At 55.6% G+C, this 10,854-nt stretch overlaps 1 protein-coding gene across 10 annotated transcripts in view; it reads left to right on the forward strand.

Moving 5' to 3' along the window:
• The window catches only part of TNS1 (tensin 1), a 179,698-nt gene extending 169,809 nt beyond the window's left edge, over positions 1 to 9,889 (forward strand). For all 10 annotated transcript variants that reach the window (XM_059168079.1, XM_059168078.1, XM_059168077.1 and 7 more), the window contains 5 exons: positions 856 to 927; positions 1,180 to 1,348; positions 2,374 to 2,442; positions 2,908 to 2,940; positions 5,138 to 9,889. In XM_059168079.1, coding sequence (XP_059024062.1) covers positions 856 to 927; positions 1,180 to 1,348; positions 2,374 to 2,442; positions 2,908 to 2,940; positions 5,138 to 5,282 — 488 coding nt within the window. In that variant the 3' untranslated portion in view covers positions 5,283 to 9,889. The remainder of the gene's footprint in view (positions 1 to 855; positions 928 to 1,179; positions 1,349 to 2,373; positions 2,443 to 2,907; positions 2,941 to 5,137) is intronic.
• Positions 9,890 to 10,854: the final 965 nt, after the last annotated feature.

A 10,854-nucleotide genomic window follows, 5' to 3' on the forward strand; every position in this document is an offset into this window, starting at 1 on the left:
AGTATTATTTGATATTTTCAATGTATCCAACTCAATTCATTGAATTATTAATGATAATTGACCAACATTATTGGTTTAAAGGTTCAAATACAACTTAAGTAGCATTATTAACTCCACATTTTGGACACCAACTAAATTATGGTTCTATGAAACTTATGAAAGTAGTGGAGCAATTATAAAGCTGTTTGATATTTACATTGTAGAAAACAGCGCTTTGCAAAGTATGGTTCCCAGACCCACGGGGTTGGCCATCCTGGGAACTTGGATGCAAATACTCTCAGGCCCCACCTACTCAGGAACTCGGGGGTGGGGCTTGGCCATCTGGGTTTTCGTAAGCCTGCACACCAGAGTCTGGCGTGTCAATAAGAACCGACAATACTCAGTTCTTATTAATATTGAAATTATAGTTTTGTCGCATTAAGGGCTTGATGGCTTAGGGCCCTCATGGAGCTACACAAAGACATACCCACGGGCAATGACAAGAGCGACATCCATTGCCACTCAAAGACCTGCTTTATGCCAAGCACTGGGCTCCCCCTGTGCGTGGAACATCTCAAAAACCCAGCAAAATGGGTACAATTGCATCTCCGCGTTATAGCTCCTTGGCAGATGCTGGGGCGAGAGTCTGAACCCCACACTGTTGGACTCTAGAGCGCTCCCCCCGTGTGCGGCACACTTGCCGTCACTGTTGGAATGTTCCGACTGGATACGCACGTGCCACCTGCCAGGGCCTGTTATGAAAAGTGGTATCCGTTGCACAAAGTATTTGCAGAGCTTGCCTGAGGCTCAACCAGACGTGTGCTGCTTTCCAGCTCTCGAGTTTTAATTACCAGCTGAATTAAACTTTTGTTTCAGACCCCACAGATGAGTCAAAAGCTAGCTCGGGCTCTGCCAACTCCACCACTGATCTGCTGAAGCAAGGGGCAGGTGAGTGGCCGCCCCAGCCTGGGTCCCCGCGCGGGCTCCTCCTCTCTCCTCTGGCCTGCCCTGTCCCTCCCTGCAGACCCGAGTACCGCCAGGCAGTCCACATGTCTGTGCAGATGCCTGGCTGGGGGGCTGGCCTAGAATTCATCCACTCCTTCTCCCCAAAGAGCTGACGTGGTGTGTCATCCACCACCCCCCCACCCCTGCCACCCCATTGTGGCCCCACTGACTCCTCTCTGGGCGGGCTTATTCCAGCCTGCAATGTGCTCTTCGTCAACTCCGTGGACATGGAGTCGCTCACTGGGCCACAGGCCATCTCCAAAGCCACTTCTGAGACGCTGGCTGCTGACCCCACACCAGCTGCCACCATTGTTCACTTCAAAGTTTCTGCCCAGGGAATCACACTGACTGACAACCAGAGAAAGTAAGCCTCTTCTACTTGCTTCCATGTCGGGCTCTCTCCCGGTGACCATCTATCCATCTACTTAACCACCCGCTTACCCTTTGTTCCTTGTACTCACCTGTTCGCCCACCCACCTATCCGCCTACCCATCCATGCATCCATCCATCCACCTACCTGTCCACTCTTCTACCCACCCACGCACCCATCCACCACCCACGCACCCATCCGTCCGGTTACTCATCCACTCACCAGTTGATTTGCTTATTCCTGCATCCATTCATCCTCCATTTATCCTCTCCCACCCATTTATCCCACCATCCATTTCTATCTCTATCCATACATGCATCCATCCTTCCTTCCTTCTGTCCATCCATCCATCCACCCACCCACCGTTCCATCCATCCGTCCATCCATTCTTCCTTCTGTCTGTCCATCCATCCTTCCTTCTGTCCATCCATCCATCCACCCACCTACCTTCCATCCATCCATCCATCCTTCCTTCCTTCCATCCATCCATCCACCCACCTACCTTCCATCCATCCATCCATCCTTCCTTCCTTCCATCCATCCATCCACCCACCTACCTTCCATCCATCCATCCATTCTTCCTTGTCCGTCCATCCATCCATCCATCCTTCCATCCATCCATCCTTCCTTCCTTGCATCTTTCCTACTACAATTGTGCCTGGATTGAGCACACAGCCATAAATACAACTGACAAAAGTGGCTGTTTTCTAGAGCAGAAGCTTTCCTCTCAGACTCTCCCTCCTACTTCTTTCCTTCCTCCTCCAGGGTCTGCTCATTTTTCTCCTTCTTCAATACCAATTTCTTCCTTCTTTTCCCACTTACTAGCACTTGGGACATGTTTCAGTGACACATCTGTTTGTCCCTGGGCATCGCTTCTATGAGTGGCCCAGGCCATCTTGTATATAAGGTGGAGGTCAGTCCGTGACAGCTACACGTGGTGGCCTGACCTGCAAGGGGAGGTTGGAAGAGAGTGGTCACTTCCACGTTCATTCTCTGTTTACCTGGTATCTGTACCTCAGGCTCTTCTTCAGGCGACACTACCCACTCAACACTGTCACCTTCTGTGACCTGGATCCTCAGGAGAGAAAGTAAGTCTTTTGCAGACACCTTCCCTTCTGCACACTTTTAGAACACTGGAGTCTCCGTGTGTGCAAGTGTGTGCACGTGTGGCTGTGGGTGAATATTCTTGGTTCAACTTGAAGGTCTGCCTGTGTCTGTGAGACTGTGAGTAATTGTGTTGAGTAGCTATCTGAGTTTTTCCCAGCACACATTTGGAGACCCTCCCAGGGACTCAGATGCTTGCTTCCATGCCCTCTGCCATATCCTTGACCTTGAATCTGCTGCTCCTCTGCACACCAGAGAGCTCCTTGGGAGACAGGCTGCGGTGTTCTCTTCACCCTCAGTGCCTCCCCCTGCTTGATTTTTGGAGGCCTCCATCCACCTGGAATGGGGTCTCCCTTGCCTTCCCCCAGGAGGCCTGGTCATGTGAGGGGCTGGGTTCTAGGGGGTGAAAAGGTGTAGTGTTTTATGCGATGGTGTGTTTCTTTCCACAGGTGGATGAAAACAGAGGGAGGTGTCCCCGCTAAGTAAGTGTCTTCTCCCCTGCCCCAGCGGGCTGCTTCAGGGGGAGGCCTAGAATCTGGGGCCAGGGGTAGGTGAAGGGTAACAGAGGCCTTTGTGCCGGGGTCAGTCACTTGGGAGAAAAGCTTGGCCAAGCAGCGAGGACTTTTGCCTTCTCCTTTCTTGAGGCTGGGGCTAGTCTTGTCACCTTGCCTCTCCTAGGACCAGACTGTCAGGGAGCTGGGAAAGTGGACAGGGAGCTGGAAACATATTGGAGGCTGTGGCCACGGGGCAGGGGGTGGTTTGAATGGTCTTTCTGCCCAAATCCTGGCTTCCTTGATTCCCATTCTCACTCTTTGGGTGAGCCTCTGTGAATCCTGTAGTCTGCAGGGAATCTTGCTCGACAGTGGAAAGCTCCATGAACGCCCTTGGGAGCATTCAGAGGGGCTGTGTGGGATGGAGGGGACCTCGCCGTGCCCGAGGCCATGTAAAGAATGGGCGGCCCAGCTGAAAGGAGGACCCAGGTGTCCAGCCATCTCAAAGCATGCCTCACACCTGCTTTAGGCTTCTCTGAGTTCCCAGGACCGTTAGGGTCTCCCAAGTCCCTGACCCAAGCAAGCAGGCCCAAGCTCTGTGTCTGAAGGAGTTCATCCTTGGTCACCACCGGGCCCTGTGATGGGGAGATGATGGGTGGGGGACAGAAGTGGGCTGCTCCCAAGCCCGGAAGTTGTTCTCCTCATTCTGGAGCTGGGTTTGTGCTGAGCTTCCTGCTGACGTGACCTTGCTCTGCAGGGCAGAGGCCCAGGAGAGCCTGGCTCAGTCAGGGGACAGCACTGGGTGGGGGGGTAGGTGTGCCAGGCGCCTGAGGCCCCAGATTTCGGGAGGTGTGTTCTCAGGTTCCTGCAAGTGCTCCTCCCTGCCCTGGGGCTGAGGTTTCCTGCCTGGATCCATTCCCCCCAGCAGAGAAAGGACCTGGCAGTCATTGAACTGGCTGGGGGAGCTGAAATAAACAGCAGGGAGGGCAGGCGGGCCATGTTTAGGCTGGTGAGGTTGGCTGGCTCTCCACCCTGGCAGAACCAGGCGGCCAGGCTTGGCTCGAGGTCCTGTGGTGGCTCGGAGCCACTCCCTCCCTCCGCCCTTACTGCCCTCCTGGGCACCAAGGAGCCTGAGCAGCCTGGAAGGGAGGTGCTGGCGCTTGGGACATGGACCCGGGCATCCCCTGCACTTGGGCAGGTCATTATCCCGGACTTCGGGCCCTAGCTGCTCCAGGCTCCTGAAACAAAGGTGGGGACAGCAAAGCTGTAGGAAGTCCTATGTCGGTGTGTGTGTGCGTGTGTGCGAGCGTGTGTGTGTGTGTGTGTGTGTGTGTGTGTTTATGCGTGCGGGTGGTGGCAGGCAGGACCCAACTTTGCTAATTTTAGCTGTTGTGGTCCAGTCCTGGGGAGAGGGGTTTCCATCGGAATCTCCAGCTGTCCGATTTCCCCATCTCGCTCTAATTAGCAATGTGCCGACGGGGAGGGGACTCGGGCTCACATTCTGTTCTCTGCTCATATTTTTAACTCTGTTTTGCAGAGAGAATGCCAGGTCACTCTGGTGCAGGGAGTGGGGGTGGGGAGGAACAGGTGTGGGGTCCCCCATCCCCTCCCATTCTTTCGAGCCGAGGAGAAGTGTGTGTGTGTGTGTGTGTGTGTGTGTGTGTGTGTGAGTGAGTGTGAGGGGGGTGGCAACCCCTTATCCCTTTGTCTTCCTGATCCTCTCCTTGTGTCTGAGGAGGCCAAGCACTGTGATGGGCTGTCCGTGTTTCCTTCACGTGCTTCTGTGTTGTGTGCGAGAACAGGCTGGGCCGGGTGGGGCTGGGAAGTGCCGCGAGAGGCCTGCCTAGGAATGTCCCCGTTTTATTTTTGGTCTCCCCACCTCTTGCTGTCCAGTCTCCTCATTTGCTTCCAGCTCCTCCTCCCTCATTGCTCCTCAAAGGGGAGTGACTGCCTACCCCGAAACCAGGGACACTCTCATCCCTGGGACCTGGCTTTCTGGGGCTGGACCAGAGGGAGGATTCTCTCCCGTCCCTGTGGGCAGGGGGAGGTAGGAAGACCGGGGAAGGGCTTCGAGCTGAGGGTGGGCCTGCTCACACCGGCAGCTCTCCCAGGTCTCGGGCGTCCCCCACCCCCCAACCCCTCCCCTCACGCCTGTCACCCCCTCTCCTGCTCCTGCCACCCCCCACAGGCTCTTCGGCTTCGTGGCCCGGAAGCAGGGCAGCACCACCGACAACGCCTGCCACCTCTTCGCTGAGCTTGACCCCAACCAGCCCGCCTCTGCCATCGTCAACTTCGTCTCCAAGGTCATGCTGAATGCCGGCCAGAAGAGATGAACGCCACCCCTCGCCCAGGGCCAGGGCAGTGGGGATGGGGCATGTGGGGAGGGGACCCATGAATCCTGACCACCCTTGAATCCAGAAGGAGGACTTTGGGCCAATTTTGGAGAAGGAGAGAAGAAAGTGCAACGTGGGGAGGGGGAAGTGAATTGCAGAGGGGAAGGGGGAGAGAGAAAGAGAGAGAGAGAGAGAGAAAGAAAAAGATGGAGGAGAATAACTCGGATTCCCCTGGGTAGATGGATACTGTGGAGCCCCCAAAGCCTCCACTGCCCACCAGGTCCACCTGACTCCCCCCACCCCTCTGAGAGGATGGGGCTCCTCAGAGGAGACCGACCAGCTCCTTGGGGATCTGTCATTTGGGAGTAGATGGAAAAGCTCTGTCTCCCTAACCCTACTGCTTGGCAAGGAGAAATCAGATTGAGAGCATCCTTTTCTGGCCGCCTCTGGGGTAGATGGGTGAACCAAATAGAGCCAGCACGGAACATCAAGTGGCCGAACTTTTGTCTTTGAAAGTTTCTGAGTCCTGGGGTACTGCAGGGTCTCGGGACTGTGCCTCCGCCATGCAGTGTGCGGGTGTGTGTAGAGGGTGTGTCGTGGGACCACACCCTTGTCCTCACACACTGACTTCCACGTGCCTCTTAGCCAGGGTCGTATCACCTAGCCTTGTCTGTGCCCGTGTGTTTGCATACACATGTGCCTCCTGTCCAGAAAAGGTGACAGCAGGGGGTGACAGGGCAGCCCGAGGGGACATAAGCCCCGTTCCCCAGGATTCTGGGTCACAGACTGTGGGTCCCTTTACCTGCGCTCTCGCGGCCCTGGGTGTTGTCAGCCGCTTCTCAACAAAGACCCCGGCGGGGCAGGGGAGGCCAGAATATTGGTTTTGGAGGGAGGTGCAGACACACATGTGCGTAGTTTTGGGGAAGAGAGCCACCAGGAGGGGCGGCCTCGGCCTCGGAGCTCAGCGGATTGGACAGATTGGACATGTGTGGTCCCTCAGCAGCCTGGGCAGGTAGCTCCCACTGCCCTGAGCCCTCAGCCCGTTCTTGGGTTTTGTGCCCCAGACCAGCCTTTCCTCATTTCCTTATCTGCTTGTTGCCCTTCTGGGTGTGGGGGATTGAGCCTTCCTGCCCTGCCCTGCCCTGCCCTGTCCTTCAGGGTCCTCAAGTTGGAGCTTGTCCTGGGGAACTTGCTTTCAGAAGCCCTGCCCAGCAATCCCCAGGAAAGGCCCCCGAAGGGCTCGTGGCTCCCTCTGTGAGTGTTTTGGGGCCTGATTTCTACCGGACTGCCTGGGATGTCCTTAGCAGATTTCTTGTTGCTGCTGTCTGTGCATCCCACATGGCCTGCCTCCCATGCCAAAGCCTTGCTGTCCCCCCTCCTGCCTTGGTTTCCCTGGCAGAACCAAGCTGCCCACGGAACAGAGGGGCCAAGGGATGCATTGAGGTCAGAGGGCCAAGAGGCCAACTGGGCAGTTGGGGACCCCTCATACCACCACCCAAGGACTCTAAGCTGGAATGGAAAATTCACCAGGACTCCATTCTTGGGGGGCTTCTTAAGCCTATGGGGTCCCTTAGAGAGAGGCATTGTACTGATATATAAATATATATAATATATATGTGGGACATACTGACAGAATCTGTAAGCTAATAAAATATAAGAAAAGGTTAAAAAAAAAGAATAGGTAAATTGACGAGAAGTATTTATTGTTTTCCCATATTGCTTTATTGCCTCCCGGGGCATAAACCAATTCCCATCCCTTTTTCATGTCTAAGTGAAGTCTGAAATGTAGGGGCCCTTTATTCTTGGAGGAAGCAGGGGCTCAGTGGTGGCACCTGCCCCATTCCCTTGGTCCCCTTATTTTCTGGCAAGCCCGGGGCACAACAGTCAGCTCCCAGAGAGGGCGGGGGGGCTGCCCTCCTCCCTGTGGGACTGCCGGGACAAGGGTGTGTGTGGTGGATGGGGACGTGTGTGTCTTTTGCATTTTTTCTCCTCCAAGAAGCTGTATCTGTGTGGACGTTCTGTTTTCAGGGAGTTGGAAAGGAGAGTGTCTGACGGTGGGGAGCAGGCCCCCGCTTCCTAAAGGTTGCAGCCTTGTACTTGGTGACCAAGGTTCCTCCAAAGCGCTCTTCCTTCTGAGGCATTCAAGCCAGATACCCAGAAATCCTCCCCTCCTCCTTCCCACCCACCCCAACTCTCTCCCCAGATGGGAGATATTTCCTCCCCACTTCCTCTGTAAATATCTTACATCTCCCGCTGGACGTGGCCCTGGGCGCTTGCCCCTCCTGGTCTGGATGGCCTCTCCTCACTCGGGGCCTGGCGGAGCGGCAGACCCTTCAGCAGCCAGCCCTGGGCCTTCACACACGCTTTCCTACCGCCCACCGGCAGCCCCTGCCTCCCAGGCACGGCCAGCCTGCCTCGCTCAGGCCTGAGCCCAGTGTGACCCTGGGAGGGACCAGGGCATCCTGGGAAGCTGAGCAGCTCACTCCTCACTCACTCCCTCGCATCCCTCTGGAAGGAGTGGGTTTCCAGAAGAATGCTGGGGAAGGGTACCCCAGTCTCCAAGTGGCCCCACTTTGGGGTCAGACACTGGTTGGGAGGACACTGTGGCCCTCTCATGTCTCACAGGTTAGGTCTGTGCACCCCTGCGTGCGCACGGGCACACACACACACACACATACACACACACACACAGCACCGCAGTATATTCTTGCCAAAGATTTCCTTTAAGAGAAAGCACTTTTAATCATTATTGTTATTATTGTGTAAATGTCTAACCTTTTCTCTCCTCCCTCCCCCGCACCCCTTTTTGCTGTTACTGTTGAATCTGTCTGTCAGCCAGGAGAGTGCTGTCTGGTCTTGAAAACAGGCTGGCAGGGCCAGGGTCCGGGGGAGGTTGGCAAGGAGGAACGGGAGAGGCAGGGTCAGGTTACAGGGCGGGGTGCAGACGCCAGGCAGGCTCATGGCCCCCCCTGTGCTCCAGCCAGGCGTCTGAGGTCGGCCTGGGGCCTGGGGCTGGCCTGAGCGGTGTCTGGAGGGAAGAGGGCAGGGAAGTGACATCTGTCTGATTCGGTGAGAGACAGTCAACGAGGTACAGGGGAGTTCATGCCGGTAGACCAGGAGGAGAGGGCAGAGCACGGGAACAATGGAGAGGTGACCCCAGAGGGGGAGAGGAAGGAAGGGAGCTGTTGGGTCCACCTCCAGTGGTTCCTGAAATGCCCCTGCCCAGCAGTCTTGGTGTCCTGGCTTCCTTACCTAGTCAGCTGCTTGAGGGCCATGTACACTGTGTCCGAGGTTTAGGATGGGCCTTCTGATCGCCCTCTTCATCGGAATCTCTCCTAGCAGCTCTGAAAACTCGTGGACCCCTTCTCCCTTGGGTTTTGAGGAATCCCTCTGTGTATCAGAGACTGGCAGGACAGGAACAGTGGGGCCTGGTGGCCAGAAGAAGCCACAGCCAGCTGGACAAGTGTGATCCTTATAAAGGGGGCTCTCAGGAGGAGTGGGAGGATACTCCGATGTGCCCCAGTCCAGGTCGGGCAGGCTCCTCCTGCCACACAAGGTGTGTGGAGGCGTCTAGAAGCAGAACATCTATGCCCTGGACATTTGTCCGCCAACCCGCCCTCCCGGGTCTACCGCGCTTCTTTGGAGCTTCTCAACTTCAGGCCCTGGGAAGGTCAAGTAGGTCCATGCCCTGTCCGGGGGCTCCCTCCAGCCCCTACATCTCCCCATGCTCAGGGTCCTTGGAGAAGTTGGAGGCAGAGGCCAAGATCCATGCCTCATCCAGGTCCAGGCCCCAGGACCTGGAGACTGGAGCTCCTGGCCAGTGTAAGGCTAGATGTAGGTGTGGGCGCGTGCGCGCGTGCATATGCGTGAGGGGTATACGGTGCATACTTTGCTGATCTCTTTAGGAAACGTGGGGTTACCGTCAAAGGGAGTGGGTGGGCAATAGGACATCCAGTTCAATATCACCCAGCCGTGAAAAGAATCAGGAGGGCCCCTGATGGGAGGAACCGCAGTATTGTTATTGGGGACGACTCGCTCCCCTGGGTGGGGCTCTGGCAGATGGGCTCCTTCCTGACTTCTCTGTCCTCCGATGTCCAGACTGTTGGAGGACTTCCATGTACGTCCCACACCTGGCCTCTTCCTGGCAGTGGGGTCTTTGCCGACAGATGTCCCAAGTTCGGTTTCTGATCAGTGTTAAACAGGTGGAGACTCTCCTGGGTGGCCGTGTTTGGTTTGTGTGTGAGAGTGAGCACATCGGTGTTCACACGCCGTGTTCCCCCATTTTCTCTCCTCCCTCTGTCATGCCGTCCAGAACAAATGTAAGAGATTCTTTGCCTCCGCCTCCCGGCCTCCCCGGCCCCTGCAGGAGAGACAGAAGAACCCAGCCTCCTCCCGACCCCCTGGCTGTGTATTTATATAGATGGAAATATCCTTTCTATTTTGTATCATCGTGCCTATAGCCTCTGCCACCTGTGTAAACCCCAATCTGCTCTACTTCCCTGGATATGAATGTATCGAAGCCCTTGCCCGCCCGCTCCTGTACAGCTGCTTTGTCTCCTTGCGCCCATTGTATGGCTTTATTCATGATAAAGCGAAAGAAAAATCTGTGTCTTTCTCTAGCTGTGTTCTTTGGGAAGGGGTCTGCCCAGGGCTCAGCGGTGAGCACAAAGGTGCCCCCTCCAGGCTCCGGATGTGCGGTGGGCTTCAGGGGGTGCCTCTCGCACACGGCTCCCCCATCATTCTCCCAGTGGCTTTCCCGCCGTCCAGGTCTCCGTTCTCATTGCCATGAAAGTTTCATCTGGACTCTTTTAGCGAGGAGCGAAACTCAAGCTGGTTTAAGAAAAAAAAAAAAAAAAAAAAGCACTCTATTGGCTCTCGAGGCCCAGCGGGACCCGACAGCTCCAACGGTGGAGCCAGAATTGGTCTCCATCCCTCAGCTCTGGGCTGGGTTCCCATTCAGGCAGGTTGTGCCTCAGCGTTGGGCCACGAGGCGCTCCCAGCTCATATCCAACCAGTGCGGCAGCCCCCGCAGGGAGCTCTTTTCCCCAGTATTTTGTGCAAATATTAAATGCTAGGGCAAGTGCTCTTTAACTCTGATGGGCCTTGTTTGGGTCATAGGACCAGCTCGGAAACAACCAGTGTATGCAGAGCTGGTTCTCTGGACAGCCTCTGGAGCCTTCTGGACCACGGCGAAAGAGGGTGTTGTTACGTTGAGGCGACAAAGAAGGAAACTGAGTCTGTGAGAAGTCACCTAGCTTCTAACAGGTGGAACTGGAACTTGTCACACTGGTGACAGCTGGCATTGAACAATCCCGCTAAGTTCTGGAGGCCATGCCGAGTGTGTCTGTGTGTTTTGTCACACATGTGCTCCTGGGAGGAGGAAGGCCATCTTTGAAAGAAACAGAGCTTCAAAGACGTGGGGAGATTGCTCGAAATCCTAAGGCTGGTAATCAGCCAAGCAGGCTGTGAACCCTGAAAGCCCATGCGTTTCCTAGCTCACACCCCTTCCTTGGCCCTTAGGATTTTGTTTACGAGGGAAGGACAGACTCTGATGAGTGAGAGGCAGGCAGAA

Source organism: Mustela lutreola, chromosome 3, assembly GCF_030435805.1.
Source record: "Mustela lutreola isolate mMusLut2 chromosome 3, mMusLut2.pri, whole genome shotgun sequence".
In the NCBI taxonomy this organism is placed as follows: Eukaryota; Metazoa; Chordata; class Mammalia; order Carnivora; family Mustelidae; genus Mustela; species Mustela lutreola.